The sequence below is a fragment of the Cervus elaphus genome, chromosome 3 (genome assembly GCF_910594005.1).
Source record: "Cervus elaphus chromosome 3, mCerEla1.1, whole genome shotgun sequence".
Taxonomy (NCBI): Eukaryota; Metazoa; Chordata; class Mammalia; order Artiodactyla; family Cervidae; genus Cervus; species Cervus elaphus.
The window spans coordinates 25,902,344-25,924,355 of record NC_057817.1 but is presented as its reverse complement, the minus strand read 5'-3'; the positions used below and the strand labels follow the sequence as shown (position 1 = coordinate 25,924,355).

At 50.7% G+C, this 22,012-nt stretch overlaps 1 protein-coding gene across 2 annotated transcripts; it reads left to right on the top strand.

The window, feature by feature from the left end:
* The first annotated feature begins 2,587 nt into the window (after positions 1 to 2,587).
* Positions 2,588 to 19,926, top strand: HOXC4 (homeobox C4). 2 transcript variants are annotated; one of them, XM_043882106.1, is made up of 4 exons: positions 2,588 to 2,672; positions 17,053 to 17,170; positions 17,810 to 18,254; positions 18,741 to 19,926. In XM_043882106.1, the coding sequence occupies exons 1-4, from the start codon at positions 2,623 to 2,625 to the stop codon at positions 19,094 to 19,096; spliced, it is 969 nt and encodes a 322-aa protein (XP_043738041.1). In that variant the 5' UTR covers positions 2,588 to 2,622; the 3' UTR covers positions 19,097 to 19,926. The 2 variants fall into 2 exon arrangements, with proteins under 2 accessions (XP_043738041.1, XP_043738033.1); XM_043882098.1 differs by lacking the exon at positions 2,588 to 2,672 and having other exon boundaries at positions 16,780 to 17,170.
* The last annotated feature ends 2,086 nt before the right edge of the window (positions 19,927 to 22,012 follow it).

The window sequence follows — 22,012 nt, the reverse complement described above, 5'->3', positions numbered from 1 at the left end:
GATACAGCGGCTCCTCTCTGTTTGGGGGGCATGTATTGGGAAAAGGGTCTAAATGGGCTGCGGGGTGTTGGGGGAGGCCCACAGCCTTCAAGCGGCTCCTTCAAAAGAATTTTAGGAGAGTCTAGGAGCGTTGAGTAGAGGCAGGTGAAACGGAGCTCCTTTCCTAACCCTGGCTTCAAGAAGAACCTCTTGGGGAAGGGGAGGTCACCCAAACTGTCTCTACTGCCTTTTCCTATGCTGTGGCTGTCCCAAACATTCAGGCCTCCTTACCCACTCCCACCTTGACTGGGTGAATCTGAGGCCTCTAGACTGGCAGCTGCACGCATTGCATGCCAGAGCTAATCTTCAGGGACCAGGGATCCATGGCTCCAAGGTGCTCAGACTCAGGCCATCCTGAGCCTGTGAAGAGCTCTCTCAAGGCTAGGTGGTCCCTGAGGGGCCTCGCTGGACATAGAGGAAGGGTTGAGCTCTCAGTCTAGGGGCCTATTTGGTCCCCCAAACAATGCTCAGAAAGAGTTGGTACTGCTTGGTAGAGGGGTACTGCAGGAGGAAGTGTGTGAGCTTTGGGTGGGTGAGGGGAAGCAGTGGGGCAACCTGCAGTTTGTACCTGCCTGGCCGGAAAGGTTCAGATTGTCTTCCCCACCTCCTAGAGCCTAGGGCTATGCAGACAATTAGCTGGGAAAGGAGCTGCGTAGACCAGTGCCTGAGTCGCGTCTGTTGGCCCGCCATCATTTATCTCAGTCTCAGAGATTTTGTGTGGAGGGGGAGGGGGAGCTAAAGAGAAGGGGGAAACGCAGATAATTCAGGTGGTGCTTGAGGCTGGCCTAGGCCCAGAACTGCTCTGCCCTAGGCTCCTGGGATGGGATGAAGGAAAGAAGTACTTTACAGGAGAAACAAATGTGGGAAGGGTCCATAAAACTTTACTGCATTTCCTCTCCTGCCTCCCACGACGGGGTAATTTCCTGGAGCCAAGCCTAGACCCCCCACACTGGGGGCGGGGGCCAGTTCGGGAGGTGGGCTCGGAGGCTGTTCCAGCAGCCAAGAGGGAGAGGGAGCAGAGAGGATCTGGGGAGGGGGAAGGGGAATATTTATGATTATTAATGCTGATGCTGCTTGGATTTATTATAAGGACGGACTTCTCTGCATCCTACTGCCTAAGCTGCCAGTCTGTCTTTTTTTTTTTTTTTTTTGAAAGATCCAAGAGCCTTGCCTCACTCCATGCCTAACACATAGGCGGTCTTACACAAGTTTCTTGCACCCCTGGCTACACCCTCAGAGCACTCAGACCAGGTTAGGGCACCCTAACATCTCTCTTCCACTAGCTCACAGCAGTCAACCCAGCCTAGCACCAACTCATCTCTCTCAAGCCCCCTTCCTCTCAAATAAAATGTGTGATTTTCTTCAGGGAGTTATTTTAATTTTTTCTCCATGCTGAGTAAAACTATTGGGCGAGCAGTGAAGCATGGAGAAGCACTGGCGTCTCCAGTGGATAACAGTTAACTAAGAAAGAGGCCGTGGCACCCACCAGCACCCACCCCAGCCTCCCTGACTGCTAGGGGCAAGGCTGTGTGTTTCCTCCCCGTTGGCGGCATGGTGGGGGAGGGATGCACCACCCCAGGGGGAAAACCAGGGGTGGAGGCAGTGTGACAGACCCGCTGAGCAGGGTGCACACATGCCTTCTCCCCACAGGGTTTGGGCCTCTTTCCCTGGAGGAGCTGGAGGACTTGGGTAGACAGCGCCGTGCCAGCCAGTTTTCCACCCTCTGTCACAGTCTGCAGGCCTGCGCTCAGGTCCCAGCCTCTGCTTCAGCGGCATCAGCGACCATAACCTAGACAGAGGCCACAAATCTACTCCCTTGCACTGGGAGTGGGTGCGGCCCAGACCCCTGCTTTCACCGTGAGCAGAGGCCTCTGCGTTGGAGTCTGGGGAGGTTCCCCCACCAGCCAACCTCCTAGAACAATCTTCAAGTACCAGAGTTTGGCATTGCTCTGGGGGAGTTAGTGGAGGGGCTTCTGGGTCTGACCAGAGACCACGGAGCCTGCTTCTCCACTCTACCCTGGAACCCACCCCCTCTGGCAGGGAGAAAGAAGGGGAAGAAACATGACTTACCTTCCCGGGGGAGTGGGAAGAGGGGTACACGGCCCACTCTGAGCAATTAGAGGATAGAGGAGGAAAAAAAAAATAGGAGGAAGAAAAACATCAACACGACCTTGAAGGCGACAGGTCCTTATGGAAATAAGTAAGTAAATAAATAAATAACTAAGGATCCACCCCTCCCCCCCTCCCCACCCTGGAAGGGGGGTGTGGGGGTGGGGCAAAGGAGGAGCAAAAGGGCTTTTTAGTGTAACTGAGCATTAGAGAAATACGCACGGCTTCTATGTGAATTTAGGAGTTTGAAACTTTTGGAGGTTATTTATGTGAATGGCCTGAAGGCAAGCCCGTGAGTGGCTCTTGGGGGACCACGTGATGTCATTAAACCAAGTTTTATGGTGTAGGGAGAGCTGACAAACCCACAATATATTTACATCATATATAATCTTAACTGTCCAGCCACGCAGCTGCTGGTGAGGTTTAATGCTAGGACAGAGGGCCTGGCAGTTAGAGGGGATTACGGCGCTGGGGATGATGGTGAGAGAGGTTACATCTTCGCAAATGAATCCCAGGCGAACGCTGTAAGTTAATTTTCTCTCTCTCTGACCCTTTCTCCCATTTACTTAATGCCCCCCCCCCACCCCGCTCCCGATAGGAGGCAGTTCCCACTCATTAAGGGGAGGGGAAGAAGGCCTCCCCAGGCCATGGTGGGAGAGAAAGAGGAGAAGCCGCTGGGAGGTAGAAGGATGGGGGAGTTTGTCTCCTCAGACCAGCCCTCCCCACTCCCAGCCCCTTAGTCCCTCCAAATGCAAGTTAACTGGGGTAAAGAGAGACTTGGATTCTTTAGAGCTTCACTAGGTCTCCCTGACCCCCTTTCCCTTCTCAATTGGGAAAAAAGACAGCGGCAGACACAGGGATGTTTGGTGTTTGTAAGACTGTGTAAACTCTAGGCGCAAGCGCAAAGGGCCTCTGGGGCCCTTGTCCTGGGGAGGGGCCAGTTCAGCCTTGGCCAGTGGCCCAGAGTCCAGGCAGGGCGAGCAGCTGGGGAGGGGGGCAGGGAAGGAGGGTTTGAGACTACTGAGCCCGCGACCTGAACCGGCAGAAGCATTTTAAAAGTAGAGGATGGAGCCCAGGGGGTCCCCAAACATTCTTTCTTTCTTCACCACCAGGCCTAAATGGGCAGCTGTCCCAGTCTCCACAGTCTGGGGGTCTTAGCTGGTCTGGGGCCAGTATGGTTTCTTGCCTCCCTCTCCCTCCAGCTGTTGAGATCTTTCCTGGTGTCCCCAGCACTGGCCAGAGGTAAAACTAGGCCCAGGAGGCCAGGAGGCTCCTGCTGTGAGTGGAGTATAAATGGGTGTGGGAGTGGAGGCAACATTTTTACTAAGCCTGGCCAGGGAAGTCCCCCAGCTCTGAGGAGAGAGTGGCCTCTGGGGGATGGAGCCTTCAGGACCCAATAAGAGTTTGGCACCCTGGGGCCAGTCTCAGGCTTGGGCTCCCTTCGAGTTTCTAGGAATGTTCCTTCCTAGAGGTGTCGTCGGACATGGAGGCACGTGTCCTCCACACCTGTGAGTGCGTACCCTACCTGACAACCTAGGAACTCAGGTTCTCTGGAGGGGCCAGGGATTCTGAAGCAGGGCCAAAAGGTGGCCCTTCGAGGGTGTAGCATCTAAGTCCTGGGAAAGGGGAGGGGAGCGGATGGGGAGAGGGAGTGAGCCGCCAGGAGGGACTGACTGCCTCGGGGGCTACCGACTCTGGGTGCCTGCGGTGTGGAGAGATGCGGTTGGGTGACTGGAAGAGGATACTGTTACTGAGCCCCTGCTGCCCAACAGACTGAGGCAGAAGCAGGCCATCAAGCAGAGGCAGAGAGCCCAGGCAGACTCTGGCAGGGTGAAGGGGGACAGAGACCCAAAGACACTGGGCACTGGGCGTCAGAGCTGGAGCCCCATCCCCCGCTCCAGGGGACTGTCGCCTGTGTGGGGAGCGCAGGCACCTTGGTGGAGAAGTCCAGAAGCCTTCCCTCTGGGTCCTCAGTCCCTCACAACCCACCTGCCCCACCAGCCTCCCAAGCCTTTATGTTCCGGGAAAGTGGTAGGACCCCAACGGACTCTTTCCAGTGGCCCAGTGGAGAATTAACTTTCCTGTTCTTTATGAGCCCTCCTCCCTTCTCCTCCTCCCCACTAGTCCAATTTGGAGAGTTTCTGGAAACTTTCCAACCAAGCAGCAGGGAGATGGGAGTTTCCCTTGGTCTATAACTTGACTCTTCCCCTCCCTCTGGCTTCCCTAGTACCTCAGGGAGCAAATCTAATGGTCTTCAATAAAGAATTTAAGCAGGGCCAAAGTTCCACACCCAGGCAAGACTGGCCACCTTCCCCCACTCTTGGCCAGATCTCAGTCCTAGTTCTGTCAGCTCTGTGTAGCCGGGTGAGTGTGTTTCTGTTTTACAGACTTACATAGCATCTGTTGGAGGGTTTCTATAACTTCCTCATCCTCTTTTCCTGTTTCTTAGGCTCAAAAGTTCCATGTAAATATCACCCCTTAATAGATCATCCTTCCTCTCAAATAATTTGCCACAGCGGTTTTTTTTTTTCTTCTTCTTCTTTTGTTGTGTAGGACTAATACAAACGGAAGTAGTAGTAAAACAGGTCTTGAAATTTTTGGTTCTCCCACCCCTCCCCCACACGGGAATCTGAGGTTTCTCTGGAGTAGGGGATAGGCAGTCCATCAGGTGCCCCAACTAACCTGGAAAGCTTTTAATTTTGTTTCTAGGTCTTTAACCCTAGAAGAGGTCAAGCGACCAATCAGAAATGTGCAAAGCAGGGTCACATGGCCTCCACTAACCAATCAGCCAAAAAGGGTCTCACCCTTTCCTGCTGTTTTCTTCCTCCCTCCCCACCACCCTCTTTAGTTTCTGGGTCCTCCCTCTCTATGATGTGAAGGGAATAAGTGATGCTGAGAATATTCTAGCCCCTTCCCTCTGTCCCTTACCCAGCTCTTAGGAGTCCTCGGCTTTTGTCCTCTAGTTCTAACAAAGTTGTATTTTGAGGTCAATCTCAATTCTACTGGGACTGGAAGTTGTGTGGGCATCCTCTGCATTACTCCCATGTTCTCCTGTGTGATCCTACCCAACTCCCTACACTTTATAGATATGCCCTTTTGATTAGGCTGTACATTGAGTGTGGATGCAAACTCCAGCCCTGAATTCAAATTCTGTGATTATTCCCTATACACTTACCTTGCACACCTTTTCGTTTTTATTCTCTTCTGATCCTCTTGAGTACAGGTGGAGTGATTAGAAGCGATCTCTTTCAATTTTCTTCCTGGAAATGCTCCAGAAGTCACTAGCTTTATCAAAGTGCCTCTGGCATGGCTGGGGAAGGCAGCAATAGTGGAGACTTTTTGAAAGTTGTGTTTGGTACCTTTAGTTTGTTGAATAACTTCAAGTCTGGAAAAGGGAATCAGCACAGAAAACCAGGACCCTTGCCTCACTGCTCTCATATGAAACAGTTGATGGATTTAAGTCCCCTTCCTTTCCATTCTTTTAACAAGATATGATGCTGCTGGTGTTGCTGCTGCTGCTTTGTCCTGGCCAATGGCTATCAAAGGACACAGCCACTGAAGATGTGGGTTTTAGTGTTTATATTTACATGGGTTAGGTCAGAGTAAGCAATGGGTGATAAACTATTTCTGAGCAAAAACATCTGATGGTGCAGACAGTGTGCGTGTATGGCAGGAGTGCTTGTGTCTCCTGAACACTTGGACTGGGCCCTGAGCCAACTGACTTGCTTTTCAGGTCCAGACCCAGGCATTTCATCCCCCATCCCCCAGTTTCCAGGGCTTTGTTGCAGGGTTAATTTTCTGATTGAGTTCCACCACCAGCCGCCCCCGCCCACCCCAACAACCTCCCCTTCTCCCTCCTGATCTCCTGCCCTCTTTGAGCTGACTGAGCAGCAGGAGGTCTGAGGGGTTGTGCCCCCAGACCTCCAAGCCCTCCTCTGGGGGTGTCAAGGGATAGCCCAGTTCGAGCTGGGCTTTGTCAGCATCTCCGTGATAGTTTGCTTTCTAGGTGGGGCTGATTTGGGGACAATGCCACAGACCAGGTGGGAAGGATTAGAATGAAAAGCCAGAGGGAGGGCAGCTCTTCTCAGAAACCATTGGGCCCTCACTTCCCAAGTTACCTTCAATCCTCCCATTCTATTGACTTCTTTCATGAACTAGAATTAGAGCACACAAACTTATTTTTCCCTGGTAGATGGTGTGGTAATCTTGTCTAAGACCAATCCTCACCTCTAGTGTGGATCTCTCATGCTGGAGTTTCCAGATTCCATGAAAGTAAGGAAAGAAGGGGTGTGTGTGGCTGGCTCATTCTAAGCAGGCACTGGGAAGTAAGCTTTTATTGCCTCAGCCCCTCCTAATATCCAGGTCAACTTATCTGTCTCTTTGCCTCTCCCTCTCTTCCTGTAATTATTTTGGGTTGAGTTTCTCAGTGGAAACATCATTGTCTGGGGCTTGAGTTCTGTGCTTTCTTTTCCTTAAGAGACAAGTGCTGCTCTGAGCCTCCTCCTCAGTAGGATTGTAGACCCTGGAGCCCTTAGCTGTGGAGAAGGGAGAGAATCTGGATTCAGGACCCCAAGCTAGGGCTCTTTGGCTTTCTGAGATTCAATTTAAAGAAGAGGCTAGCTGTTAGAGAGCCAGGAATATCTCATCCTTTTTATTGGGTCTTTGTAAACCCGAATGGTGTACCTGTTCTGATACCTCCCTTCACTGCTGTGATAGGGCCCCAGGAGCCCAAGGAGTCTGGACTGAGGAGCTGAAGTAATAGAGATCTCTTTGTCCTTGAGTCCTACAGAAGAACTCTGGGATCCATTTTCTTCTTCCACTGCTAGGAAGATCCACTGTGTGGAGATGGGAGTGGGAGGGAGATAAAATTTAGGACTTGGGGAAGTTGGGCTATCTAGGACCTTGTTCAGCTTCTGATGACCAGGCCTTAGAAGCGACAATGAAAGGTTGACCAGAAGGCTCCAGGTATGTTGGGAAGCAAGTGCAGGAAGGTGGCCACTTCTCTCCACCTGACACAAGCACAGAGAAAGTTCTGCCATCATGTGCAGCCCCGTATTGAGGGGTGGAGTGGTGGAACGTGTGGGCTTAATTCCCTGGGATCTCTTTAGTTTTGCATGGGTCACAACTCTGACAGAGTTAGAGGAGGCTAGGTTCTGTCCTTGAAAGATTCCCACTTCTCCAGCCCCCGGCCCAGGACATCACACCTGAACACACAAAAGTATATGTATGTGGCCAAGTATGGTATTAAAAAGGTCAGAAGCCCAGGCGGGACACAGTAAACTGGACTTAAACTAACTTCCCAGTCCCTGTCCTGCCCCATTCTTCCCATCAGCCCAGCCTGAAGACCATTTGTCCTCCCCCTCCACTCATGTCCTCAAACCCTAAGCAACTGTTGAGTTTCTTCCTTTCGGCTTCCCTGGAAAACCAAACCCCTGGAGCAGCCCCCACAGAGGGTGGCAGCCAGGCTCTCGGTGATCTTTAGTATCCTGTTGGCCTGTTGAGTTGTAGGGGGGTTGGAAGGCAGTGTGGGACCATGAGGCCAGATCCTTATCTGATCAAATCCATTTTTCAGGTTCAAACTCCAAATATCTCAGGGCTGCTTCTTTGCTCAGATAGTGGAGAAAATTCTTGTCTAGAAAATACTTCTTTAAAAAGTTAATTTTCTGGCTGGAAAACCCAGCGTGTGCGTGTGTGTGTGTGTGTGTGTGTGTGTGTGTGAATGAAGAGAGTAAGGGTCAGGTCCCTCATTTTGGATTGTGTCTCTCCCCCTCCTCTGGGTGGAGGATGGGGGCGTGGGCTGAGGCTTTATTGAGGGTGCTTTTCCTGTTGGGAGTAGTGGTGGGTCATAAAACCTAGAGGAGGTTGTTTTGATCTGGTGACTTCTCAGGAAGTAGCATTTGAGCTTTTGCTTTGTAAATCACTCTCCCCCAAACTGGCCAACTAGATTGGATTGCACTTCCCCAAGCCCACCTGGGGCCCTTCTTACTTCCCTTTCCCCAGTAAACCAAAGCAGAAAAATCAAAGGAAGTCCAGGGGCCCCCAAATCCTCTGCCTCCAATAAGAAAAGGGCTCACTGGTGATTTGACCCCTCTAAATCCAGCATGTTCTGGGTGGTATGGCCATAGTTCTCCTTAACATTCCAGATTTAAAAATCATGCCATCTTTCATTTTCTTTTGCCCACGCAGACTTTGGTTCCCCCAACCCCTCAGTTAAAAAACAAGTAACATGGAAGGTAATCAGTTTCTGAGCCTGGTGGTAGATACCATGACTCCTGGGGGCACTACTCTCTTGTGGGGCTGCCGTTTCACTGTGATGCATTTCCTGAGCCCCCAACCCCTTCTTGACAAGGTGGGACTTCGGGTGTGTAAGAGAGAGCTCATGAAGAGAGGGGATGGGACTGAGGCATCATCTAGCATTATAGGAATGAAGGAAACTCTCTGCAGTCAGTGACTGGGTTTTATGTAATTAAGATGCATGCTGGGGTGTGAGTGAAAGCCCACAGTCTCCTCACTAACTGAACTGTAATTTTTTTCTAACTGAACTGTAGCAAAAAAAAAAAAAAGCATTTTACCTAAATGGCTCCATTTTGTAATGTTAATGACCCTTTCCCTCCTAAAGACACCCCTGCTTCTCAAGGGTCCCTCTGCCAGCTTTGGGCTAGGGAGCTAAAGGGAAAAGGAGTAAAGAGGCTTCTACCTCTGTCTCAGTTCAGGCTACATCATTAGGATGCTTTCAGGCCCAGACATCAGGGCTCCTATCCACAGCCAGAGAAATGCCCCGTATGCTGGAAATGAGGCCATAGATTATATGAATTCCTGGGCCCTCTTAACACTTACTTGCATAGGCTCCAGTTTACTCTCCTTCATTTCCCAGAGAAGTCTGGGTTGGGGCATCCCAAACCCACAAGCATCAGAGAATCTCCCTCATTCCTAAGGCTCGATGCAAATACACTGCCTTTATAGAGAGCTGAGCACTTCCATAGCTGTATACGTGAAAATATATTTATAGATCGCTCCATGTATAATAGGATGTATGTTTTCCATCTCTCTCTACTCCACATTTAAATGCAGATTTATAGATCTTTAGATTTATAGATCCACAGTGAACATAACAGTCATCTGTCAGATTTCTGTGTGCACATTACCAATCTCTCTATAGTGCTGGATGTATAGGCTGGGATGTATTGGTATAGCACTCCCTAAATATCTGGATGAATATTTTGGTGAGCTTTTTTCCCCCCCTTGGTTGGAAAAAAACTCTGAGTGTGTTGTTCAATCTCTATTTTCAAAAATTTATCTAGATTTATGCAAAAGCCCCAACTCATAAAATAGCTACATTTTGAAGCTATATATTTGGAGATCTTTATAGTCTTTGCAGTTTTGCTGCAAACTTAAATATTTGAAAGTATGTTTAGAGATGGTTCCATAATACATGCATCTATATGTAGGGGCATAGATCTCCCTCTAGAAGGATATAAACTTAATTCATCTCTCTGTCTACCTCTGTGTCAATAAAGACATCAGGTGAGTGTCTTTATTGGGGATAGGGAACAAATATCCTTCTGGCTGTTTTGCTTATTAAACAGAGTGATTCTGTTGCTGTCTTCAAGGTTCCCACCAAATAGAGTCCAAAGGAGTTAGCTGCCTCCTGAAAACCTACTCTAGGTACCACAGCCTTCTCCAGGCTTTCCCTGTGACTTGAAATCCCAGCCCAGTCTCCCCAACCTGCAGTACCTCCCAGAACAGCCGCTAAGAAAGGAGAGAAAAGGGAAGAGTCCTGGGAATAAATGCTCCTCTTGGCTCCCAGGGTGGAGAGGTTGAGAGAGGGGAGCATGAGTCTCCCCAACACACTGGGCCTTTGAAATTTGGGGAAAAGTGTTCAAGGTTCCCACTATTTTTGGAGGGTGCCCAAATGGTGCCAGGGTCACTACCCTACCCATAAATGCCTCCTCCCCAATTGTTCTTGGTGCCCAGGGCCCAATTAAGCGGCTGCCTCACTCCCGGCAGCCGAGCTCTTATCGGCCGGGGATTGATGCCTCCGCGGCTCCTGTATATCATTTCCAAGATTTTTTCTGTCCAACTCCTCGGCTCCTTCGGCTTCCGCGGCTTTGACTAATGATTGCTACAGATGCCAACGTCTCCAGAATCCTAATAGCCAGGCAGGCGGACTCTTATTTACCCGGCAACATTGCCGCGGGGGAAGGGGGGCTGTGGGAGCAAGGATTGGGGTGTTGCAGGTTGTGGGGGACAGGGGAGAAGGTTGTGATCAACTCAAGTTTCCTTGAACTTCTTGCCCAGTGAGAAAGACATTCCCAACTCCCTCCTCTCCCTGAGGGAAAAATAGAACCATAAAATAGGGCTAATAGTAACTCATAGTTTGCCTCGTCGGAAAAGATCAAAGAATGAACAGGACATGGGAGAATAATCAGAGAAGTGTTTATTACTTGTAAATAGATGAGAGATTAAGCAGGAGACCAGCAGTTTAGGAAGGAAAAAGGAGGGTTTCTTTTCTTTTCTTGTCCGGAGGAGGAGAGAAAGGGAAAGTCACCCACGGTGGGAAAAGGGGCTCCTTTTTAAATTTTCGCGTCTTCCCCGTCCTCTCCCCACCCCAAATCTAGTCTTCCCGTCCGTGAAAATGCCTCCCCTTTCCCCCTTTCTTCGCCTCACCTTCGGTCCCTCTGGTGTAGGGATGACCCGCGTGTTGCCGACCCGGGTGCCTCCTCCCAGAGGCCGCTCGGGTGCCCGCTGGGGCTGCCGGAGTGCTGGGGCCTCTGTCTGGGGGTGGGGAGAAAATCAGACCCAACAGCCCACTGCGGGCTGGGGGTCGCCGGCCCTGCGGTCCCACGCGGGCCGAGTGGCGGAAAGTTGCAGCCGAATCCGCTTCTCCGGCGCTTCTGGGCCGCCAGCGGGGCCAGGTCTTTGCGGGGAGCGGCTGGAGTTCCCCGCCGAGCCTGCAGCCTGGGCACCGCGCTTCCTCGGGTCTCCATCCAGACCTTCCCAGACATACATACTTCATGCCGGTGAAGAGACAACACAAAAAAGCCGAGCAGCCCGGCTGCGAGCCCAGGCGTGGAGTGCTCACTCCCACCCGGAATATTTTTCTATCAGAGAATAATGGAGCACAAAATAATTCAGCAGAGCGGATGGGCAGGAGCGCAGTGTGGGAGCCCCGCGCGGTGGGCCGGCTGCAGAGCGGGCCGCGCCGCCCAGCCCCGGAGGACCATTTCGTTGGAGTGTAGAGCGAGGCCGCAGCCCAGCCCCGACCCAGCCGCCCGAGGGCCAGTCTCTAAATGACGGCCCTTCAAGAGGACTCGGAAATGCAAAAAGGGAGCCGAAAAATTTAAACAGTCTGCAGGCAGAGGCGTCCCGACGCGGCCAAAGCGAAAATCAATCACGTAATTAAAACGGGGAGAGGGAGAGGCCCGAGGTTGGGGGTCCCGGGTTCCGAGGAGGCGGCCAAGGTGTGGGCCGAGGCGGGTGAGTGGCCCGGGGATGGGGCTCGCCCGCCGCGGCCGGGAGCGCGAGGGGCTGCGGGGAGGTTTAACACCGATCGCTATTGATTCCCGCTAGGCTGGGGAGAGCAGGCTGTGTGTCCTCCTCCGGGCCGGATCCTGAAACCGACCGTGGGCCTTTCCCGGGCTCCCCCATTTTTATGGGGTTGCGGCACGCAGTGAAAGACAGCGCCCCAGATCCCAGGAGTGCCCGGATCTGTCCAGGCAAGTTTGTCTGAGAGTGCAGGTGGCACCAAGACATTGCCTCCGGGTTTAAGGGGATAGAGGAAGGTGGTCCCCTAGTTTCAGGCACTTACATGTTCCCCTCCGTCTGGATTCCCCCAACCCAGGAATCCAGGCTTGCCTTTAGAATGACTCATCTAAGGACAGAGGCTTGGAAGGGATGTGGGTAGGCTTATCAACGGGAAACTTGGGCCTGAGCTAACCGGATCCCTTAGGGGTCCCAGGGACCCCAGAGAAGGAAAGGGAACAGTTTTTGGAGGAAGGAAAGAAGGCACGCAGGGAGCTCTGTTTGTGAAGGAATGATGTTCTTGTTATTATTGAGGTTAATGATGGTAATGATTGGGTATGGCTGGGTCAGCCTGAGAGAAGAGCTCTCCACAGCCCTTTCTCACAGAGGCTTCTTTGGAGAAGTCACTGGCTGTCCAACCTAGCTGTAATTGGGGAGAATAAAATGAAGACCTTTCCTCCCTTTCCCTGCCCTTTCCTCCCCCACTCCTTAAGAACTCCAGAAAAAAAGGGAATACCTTATAAAATCTTCATCACCCACCCCAATCATTTCCCCTCTGCTCTCTCCAGTAAAACACATCATTTTGGGGCACTGGGCTTTTGCCAGGCACCCTTCTTATGAAGTTCAGCAAGCAGTTACCTGGCTAAGTCCCCATGAATGAATTCTGACTCTGGAGGAGACCCAGGATTCTCTTGCCTGCTCCATGGTCTATCCTTGGCTCTCTGTCTCTGCCTTCCTTGGTCCAGGGTGCCTCAACCCATGAGTCCCTGGCAGCTCTGAGGCCAAGAACAGATTAGAGTATCTTGAGATGCCCTCATTAACCCCAAAAGGAATCCCACCTACCTATCGGCTTCTCCATTCTGGGAGCACCAGGTCAGCTCTCTGGAAGCTACCCTAAACCAGCCTAATTCCTAAATCTTTCAAAACCACATTTAGAGTGCCTTAAAAGTCCTTTCACCCCCCCCCCCCCCCGCAACAGGAAAGTTCAAGTTAGAAATACTCAGCAGCGCAAGCTACCTGCAGCACTGTCAGAATTTTTCAATAACAACCAAAATAAGAATTAAAGCTTTCATCAAAGGGAGAATGGGACACCCCCACCCCAGTTTTAAAGAGGATATAATCCTGAGTGGGGAGCAGGGGTCAGTAAGGCCAGGATAAGCAAAGAAGAGGATGGGGAACCCAACCTCTAACTAACAGTTTCTCCAGCATAAAAATGAAACATCAAATTCGTTAGCCCAGGGCCTTCATTTTTCCCCTTCCACATTATAACTAGTTATTGAACTCACTGGAAGATCTAAAGGCCATTTGCGAAGAGACAAATTTCAATGGAGTTTCCCCATCAATAACCCCATGGCAGTGACCTATTGGAACAAGTCAAACACCCGAGGTGAAATGCAGGTCACTCTGTCTAACCAATATTAAAATGCGGCCACTTTTTAAAAAGCCACTTTAAATGAGATTTGAGGAAAATTGAATTCCAAGGAAGGCAAAGCAAGGAGGGGGAAATTCACAAGAGGACCTTGCCTATGGTCTCCGAACAAACAAGAGAAATTCATCTTTAATATTTTAAAGGGGGGCAAATTAACATTCCATGATTGCTTTTTTTTTGAGACTATAAGCGATTCCAGGAGAAAAAAAAGGTTGAGTATTTTCTGGTGACACGTCTGGGTTATTAAAATCATTTTAGACCAATTCATTACTTTTACTGACAAGAGATTTAAGAAAAAATCAATTAAGCATTTGCATATTCTTTTGCATACATTAGCCCTGCCTGCTGGCGTTAGAAGAGGACAAAACACACACATATATACATATACACACACAGCAGGGGAAAATGGGAGCCTTGCTTTAGTTTGGGGTTTGCAAGTTGCTTGGAGAAAAAAAAATAAAAATGAAATAAATTACTTGATTGTATACCATCTAAAAGTCAATTTATTTGAGGAAGAGGAAAGAGATGTGTTGCAATGTTTAATCTCTAAAACAACAACAAAAACCATATACACACGCGCGCGCGCACACAGTCACATCCTGCCCTTCTGAGAGTGGGGAAAGGAATGACCCTCATTTTCCCCTCTCTTTGCCCTCCAAATCCTGAGTTGGCTCTCACTATTTTTCTCCCTAGGAAAATCCAGGGAGTCTGAGAGGTGAGATTTTAATGCAGCAGAGAATCAGTGGAGTCGTTGAGGTCTCTCAGCCGGCAGCTTGTTACTGGGGAGGGGAGGAATATGGGTTATCCAACGGTCAGTATGGTAATCCGGGCACAATAAGGCCTCGCACACAATGGACACATATTTTTCTTCAGCGGTGTCAGAAGGGAAGCGCTTTGTACTAAAACACGTTTCCGAAAGAGAAACCAGATCAAGATTTAGAAAGAATATGGGGGGCGGGGGAGGGATGCGGGTAGCATTCGGAGAGTGATTGTTTGGAGGCTGGCAAAAGGTGATCAGAAAAAATAAAAAAAATAAAATCGGGGCTGAGAGAGGTAGAGGGCAGAGCTGGGGTTGGAGATCCCTGGGCTGATGAGGCAGGAGGATGAAACACAAAAGGAGATACAAGGATTCATCACGGACAAGAGCTGCTTTAGTGGCCCCCCCCCCAACCCATTAAGCTAATGCTAAGTACAGGAGCCCTCAGAAGGGATCTTATTTCTATGTTCGCAATAATATCCAGGTGAAAATGTTTGTATGTGTGTGTCTGTGCAGCGGACTCTGGCTTGCTGTTTTCTTCATGTGATAGGCGACTTTCTTGCTACTGAGATATAGAAGCCCAAAGAGAGTTTTTTTGGTAAATGATGTAGATGCATGTGGACAAATTTGGGGAAATCTCCCAGATTTCACTTTCTGGACCCAAATGTCAAGTTAGCTGTGCAAACCTGGAAAGAAAACTCCCATGTATTTATGGCTGCATGAGGAGGCATTTAATACAGCAATAAATATTAATAGTATGAATGCACATAGACTGACATTCAGTTGTAGGCATCTGAACTCTCTTGGATCTACCCACACTCACTGGCCCAAAGTGGGTTTCGTGCTCCCCTTCCCTCGACCCACCCGCAGGAGCTCAGAATCCTGGGGAGTGGAGGTGTAAGATGGGCCGTGCCTTGGAAAGGACTTCCTAGCAAGCCCAAGAGGGTGAAAAGAAGGAAGAAAAGCAAGTTGAGGCGGGGGCAGGGCTGGTAGAAGGTGACAGTGAGGGCTGGGAGGAGGGGAGCCAGGTGGAGGTGAGACTATTCCTGGCCAGCATAGGGTGGGGCAGCCTGATCCAGGTGCAGGCCTAGAAGGGAGGATGGGGGTGGGGCTGGAAGGCTTTCTCCTTCAACAACCTTTCCCCCACCCTACCTGAGCTCTTAGGAGCTCTGCCCCTTCCCAGGTGGCAGGGCTGGGGCTGGGTTCAGAATTTTTATGTAGGACAGCAGTCAGCATTGGTTTCCCTTTGGCACTGCTAACAACTTGTAATTAACCCACCCCCCAGCACCAATAATAAACCCCGAATCACTACCAACTAAGCAGCAGCCTTCACCTTCTCACAGTCTCAAGCTCCTCTTCCAACCAAACCAGCCAATCTTCACACGCAGAGGGTCCCCGGATAAGAGTGGGCAGGAGTTCTCAACCAACTTTGGAAATTTGAGGATCGCCTCTAAGAGATGGTCAGCTTTCAGGGAGTTCTGGTTCTCTCTCCCATCTAGTGGCAGCGAGTGGGCACTGACCTCTGGGCAAGTGGTTTCCAGGGACTCCCAAGTACTGGCTCTTGGTGAGAGTAGGGTAGGGGGGCTTGAACGTGGCAGGAAGAAAGGTGGCCAGGGGCCCAGGCAGGGGGGAATCAGCCCTTTGGGGCATCGGTTGTGGCCCAGCTCTCCAGCCTTAGGGTGAGCCCTAATTTGGAAGTGAGAACCCTCTCTGGCATCCCGAAGGTGGTGAGAGACAGGTTGGGAAACTCCCGCCTTCAGCCTCCCTCTCACATCAGTTTTATTTTTTTCCCTTTCCCCTCCTCATTCCCTTAATTGCAGATGTTCTAATTAAACCCTCAAATAGTTGTTATGCCGTTTTAAAAGGTACTTATTCAAGTGTCAACCAGGCTGGGCTGGGAGGAGGCAGCGTAGGGCGGCGAATTAAAGGTAGATTGACTAATCACAGCGGCGATCATAATAATAAAATCAGAGGGGAAAAAAATCACATTACGACTTTTCGTGGAAAGGAGGGAGCAGGCAGCCAGCGGCCGCCAGCCCTGCGCCGCCGCCGACACAAAGAGTGCGGGCGATTCCGCGAGACTGATTTATGACGTTTTACAGCCCTATAAAAGCTGTAGCGACGAGGCAAGCGCTCCTACCACCGCTGGCAGATTTAGTCTAATAAATAAAACATAAACAGTTAACTTTATGTGTCACTTTTATTGTTATCAAGTAAAATATAGCCGAGCCCCGGCAAGCTATGATTTTAAACTATAATTGTTATCAAGTGCAACAAGGGGACCAAGCTCCCTCCCTGGGCTCTCCCTTCTGCCACCCCCCCCCCCAACTCTGAGTTATGGGATCAGTTAATTAGAATTGGTGGCATGACGTGGCCACCCCTAGCTGAGGGGGGGGTGTCAGAAAGCAGGTCTTCTTGCCCCCTCCCTCCTCCATGGCCCTGCCACCCCACCGTCAAGGCTATTCCATGTGGGTGGGAGGCAAGAGAGAGGGGAGGGCGCAGGAATGGGCTGGAGACCCCCAAGTCCCGCCCAGCCTCCCCGGCTTCGTGAGCTCACCCCTCAGCTTTTGGAAGGCAGCCTGGAGCTGACCCTTGGGGATGCGTGTTTACATGTAAACACATGTGTTACATGGATACAATCCCTGGCCGGAAGCAGGCTCTACTCACGCAGGCCTTCTTCCTAGCTAGGTCTGCCCTCTGTGGGGATGGAGAAAGAAGAGCTCCCAGGGCCTTGGCTGGGCACCATCCCAGGGGACTGGCCCCTGGCAGAGTGCTCTTTCCCCCTGCCCCAAGTCCTCGGCAACCGGCCTTGGAAGTAGTTGTCAGAAAGCCGCAGGCCAGGCAGAATGGAGAGCAGAGACAGCTGCCAGCGGAAGAGATCCTCTGCTCCGGGCTGGGCAGGGAGGGTCAGTGGGCACTTGGGGAGGGCAAGGCTTCTGAACTATGCTTTTGCCAACCACTTCCTGTCTCTCTTCAGCGGGGGGCTCAACCCCCAGACCTCCAGAAATGACGTCAGAATCATTTGCATCCCGCTGCTTCTACCTGCCCGGTCCAGCTGGGACCCTGCCTCGCCGGCCCCCTGGCCAGAGGGTTGGGTGAGTGTGTATGGAGAAGAGGGCTGGACTCTGGTCTCCTTGGATGTGGGGGTACCACAGGCTCACCAGCCTCCTGGGCTCAGCCTGGGCCCCTCCCCATCCAACCTCCACTCCAGTCCTCATTCAACTTCCTCTTCCTGCGAAAGAGGGGCGCTGCCCCGTGACCTACACAGACTGAGACAGGATCGCCATGAATGGGGACCTCTGGAAAAGCTCGGGAGCCGAGGCCCGAGGGGTACACCGGAGATCCAAGGGGAGACTCTGGGAGGGGGCTGAATCACAGCCTCCCAACAGCCTCCCAATGCCCAGGCTTTGGAAAGGAGCTGGGGGCTTCCCATCTCCTTTTGCAGGGGAGGGTTGTCAGTCCGAGGGGTGTGTACTGGGGGCACCCCAGCCCCTGCCAGCTAACCCCACATCACCACCACCACCCCCCCAGCACCAGCACCACCACCACACACACAAAAAAATTGGATACATTTTGAATAAAGCGATTCGGTTCCTTATCCGGGGACTGGGTTGCTCCGTGTGATTGGCCGGCGGAGTCACATGGTGAAAGTAACTTTACAGGGTCGCTAGCTAGTAGGAGGGCTTTATGGAGCAGAAAAACGACAAAGCGAGAAAAATTATTTTCCACTCCAGAAATTAATGATCATGAGCTCGTATTTGATGGACTCTAACTACATCGATCCGAAATTTCCTCCATGCGAAGAATATTCGCAAAATAGCTACATCCCTGAACACAGTCCGGAATATTACGGCCGGACCAGGGAATCGGGATTCCAGCATCACCATCAGGAGCTGTACCCACCACCGCCTCCGCGCCCTAGCTACCCTGAGCGCCAGTATAGCTGCACCAGTCTCCAGGGGCCGGGCAATTCGCGAGGCCACGGGCCGGCCCAGGCGGGCCACCACCACCCCGAGAAATCACAGCCGCTCTGCGAGCCGGCGCCTCTCTCGGGCGCCTCCGCCTCCCCGTCCCCAGCCCCGCCAGCCTGCAGCCAGCCAGCCCCTGACCATCCCTCCAGCGCCGCCAGCAAGCAACCCATAGTCTACCCATGGATGAAAAAAATCCACGTTAGCACGGGTAGGCAACTTTGCTTTTTGCTCTCCCCCTCCCCTCTTCCCCAGCGCTCCCCACCCTCCTCGGCCCCCGCCGGCCCCGTCCTCCTTTCTCTCCTTCCCCCTCTCTCTCCAGGAGCGACTCTGGGTTAGCACAATTGAACTGGATTTACGAGCGAGAATGGGTAATTACATCCCCCATAAATTTTATGGCTTAGCTACTCTGGGCAGTCCGAGCCATGTGCTACGATCTGTTATGTATGTGTGAAAACTATGCTCGCTTTCTAAGGGCGCATAAATAATTCAGTGTCGTTACAATGAGGATTCCCCTCTTATTACACTACAAAGTCTCCAGCTCCCTTCAACTTCTTTATAACCCATTTAGCCTGATGACTTTATTTCCATCACCCCCTCCTCCTGTTCCGACAGAGCTGAGGATGGGGTGAGGGTGGGGGGCGGGGAGCCTGCTGCCTTTGAACCCCACTATTTGCTTTCCCCTCCCTCCCCTCAGTGAACCCCAATTATAACGGAGGGGAACCCAAGCGCTCGAGGACAGCCTACACCCGGCAGCAAGTCCTGGAATTAGAGAAAGAGTTTCATTACAATCGCTACCTGACCCGAAGGAGAAGGATCGAGATCGCCCACTCGCTGTGCCTCTCTGAGAGGCAGATCAAAATCTGGTTCCAAAACCGTCGCATGAAATGGAAGAAGGACCACCGACTCCCCAACACCAAAGTCAGGTCAGCGCCCCCGGCCGGCGCTGCGCCCAGCACCCTCTCCGCAGCCACCCCGGGCACTTCTGAAGACCACTCCCAGAGCGCCACGCCGCCGGAGCAGCAACGGGCAGAGGACATTACCAGGTTATAAAACATAACTCACACCCTGCCCCCATCCCAGGCCCCCCATCCTCCCCTCACACACAAATTGACTCTTATTTATAGAATTTAATATATATATATATTTTGGTTCTTTTCTCTCTTCCTCCCACCTTCCCCCTTGTCAATTCCAAACAGACAAAACAGATAAACAAACAAGCCCCCTGCCCTTCTCTCCTTTCCACTGTTAAGGACCCTTTTAAGCATGTGATGTTGTCTTAGCATGGTACCTGCTGGGGTTTTTTTTGTTTTGTTTTGTTTTGTTTAAGGCCATTTTGGGGGGTTATTTATTTTTTAAGGAAAAAAAACTGCAAAAATTATATATTACAAGGTGTGATGGTCTGGTTTGGGTGCATTTCAGGGGAAATGAGGAAAAGAAAAAAGGAAAGAGATTTTTAAGCCAGTACTCCTCCTTCTCCTCCTCCTCCTTCCCCCCTCTTTCCTTAGGCCTTTTGCATTGAAAATGCACCAGGGGAGGTTAGTGAGGGGGAAGTCATTTTAAGGAGAACAAAGCTATGAAGTTCTTTTGTATTATTGTTGGGGGGAGCTGGGAGGAGAAGGGGGAAGACAGCAGACAAAGCTAAATGCATCTGGAGAGCCTCTCAGAGCTGTTCAGTTTGAGGAGCCAAAAGAAAATAAAAATGAACTTTCAGTTCAGAGAGGCACTCTATAGGTAGAACACCCCACCCCACCCCCCATCGTGGTTATTGTGTTTTTGGACTGAATTTACTTGATTATTGTAAAACTTGCAATAAAGAATTTTAGTGTCGATGTGAAATGCCCCGTGATCAATAATAAACCAGTGGATGTGAATTAGTTTTACGTCAATGTCTGATGGTTTCTTTTTCTCCCCCTCCTCCTCTGGCCTGGTAACATCCCACCTTCTCTCTAGAGTTGCTGAAGTTTACTCTAAGCAAATACACAAAGCTTAACTCTCAACTCCAGTTTCCCAAGGTCCTTAGAAGATCCAGCAAAGGGTTTGGGGCAGAGGATGTCAGGAGAGGGGATGTGGAAGAGTAGGGCACTTCCTCCCTGAGTCTGTAGGGGCCAGGCTCTCCTGGGGGTCTCACTTTTCTAGAGTTAAGCACAGTGCCTTCTTTTGTCTCCTCCTCTCTCCTCTCTTCTCCCTTCCCTTTGGTGAGTAGGCCTGCCTAATTTGCAGATTAGAAGGCAAGTTTAGGGAGTTGGTAGGAAGAAGAGTTTTCATGTTTGGGGAGTTCTTTGGGGCTGAGGGATTAGGAAGATGCCTCTCAACATGCCTGTTCTCCTTAAAAGAAGAAACATTTTGAGCTGGTGATTCTAAAGCAGCAAAGTGACCTGTCAGGATGACTTTTCTGTTTGTTTAGACTTGGAAAGAAGGGTGAAGTGGAGGCCAGAGGCCTGGGAGGCCCCCTTGCATGGGTAGGCCTCAAAGCCTGATGCCTAGAGATAATGAAGCACTCTTATTCCCCCCCCCCCCCCCCCCCCAACTTTTATCATGGACCTGCTAGATGTTGAGAAAAGACACAGGGAGAGGCAGGGGGATTCACCTTTCTTCCTACAACCTCCCAGGTCTCCATAGGGCTTGGACATTGGAGGAACAAGACTTCCTGCTTGTAAAAAAAGATTTTTTTTAATTGCTTCCTTGGGGGCTAAAACAAACAAAAAACTGATTTGGATTGCCTGAATGATTACTTTAAGTCCAAGTCTCCAAAGAATTCTAGTCCTGGAGACCAGGCTCTGAGCAAGGCCTGCTCGAATTTTTGAAATTTTTGCTTGTTTGTTGGAGGAAGGTGAAGGGGTAGTTGGTGAGCTTCTCTGACAGTTTATCCAAATATCAGGATGGAGGGCTGTCAGAAGGAGAAGAGAGAGGGAGAAGAGATCTGGGATAAGTAGGGAAGTCATGGATACTACTCTCCTCTCTCCTCGAATCCAGGAGTGAAAGGCAACAGAGGAACCAAGTTATGAAAATCTGTTTGATGTGCTTTGGATTTATTTCCTCTTGAACCACTTGCTGGCTGTGTGTGTGTGTGTGTGTGTGTGTGTGTGTGTGTGTGTGTATGCTGGGGTCCTGTAGGTCTACTTTCCCCTCCCTCAATGGTGCCCTGGGGACAGCAAAACATGCTGCCTACAGTGTGAGGAAGCAGGGCCAACAATTATCTGGAGTGATTTTATGTAATCAAGTGAATTAGGGGCCAAATCTGACTATAGCTCCCATCATCTTGATGCAATTGGCTTTGGGGCAGGAAAAGGGGGTCTAGTTGCGCTTGGGAAAAGGGAAGGTGTGAGGGGGGGACCTGGAAGTCTTTCCAATACCTTAAGGAAGTTAAGATGGAAAGAGGGGGCAATGGAAATCAAGATTCATAATCTTTTCTTAACTTTGCTCACTTGGTTTCAGGGGAATGTATTCTTTCTCCTCCCTAAAGTGGAAGAGATGAACACAGGGGAGGGAAATTCACTATCTTCTATATGTTAAGATGAACTTGCTGAAGGTACATGCTCTTGTTCGAGAAAAGCAGTATAAAAGGATTGGGACATTTCTTTTATTTTTCCTTCTTTAGGAGCTTCTGTATTAAATTCCTCTTCCTTTTAAACTCCTCTTCTCACACATACACATGTAGTCACTCTCTGTGTATCTCTGTCTGTCCCTCTCGGTCTGAAAAGCAGAAACATCAGAAATCCATAGTTTGACAAATAAAACTAAACCCTCTTGTACTTGAGTTTTGGAAAATTTTGGCCTCTGGCCTTCCCTCCAGTGGGTTCCATTCTTTGCTCTTTCCCCAAAACTCTCCTTTGCCTTGGACCTGACCACCTGGAATAGGATCAGGCTCTCAGAGATGAGAGGGATGTCCAGTGTAGGGGACCAACCTGGGCCCCTAGCTCTAGCTGTCTTGACCCACTGGATGCTGCTTCAGCCTCACTGGGAAGC

Excerpts from the sequence above, each read along its gene's own strand:
- HOXC4 (XM_043882098.1), top strand. The coding sequence starts at position 16,922 with ATGGAGAGCAGAGACAGCTGCCAGCGGAAGAGATCCTCTGCTCCGGGC. Across the intron at positions 17,171-17,809 it reads CCCCCTGGCCAGAGGGTTGG|AAATTAATGATCATGAGCTC; the intron begins GTGAGTGTGTAT and ends TTTCCACTCCAG. Across the intron at positions 18,255-18,740 it reads AAAAATCCACGTTAGCACGG|TGAACCCCAATTATAACGGA; the intron begins GTAGGCAACTTT and ends CCCTCCCCTCAG.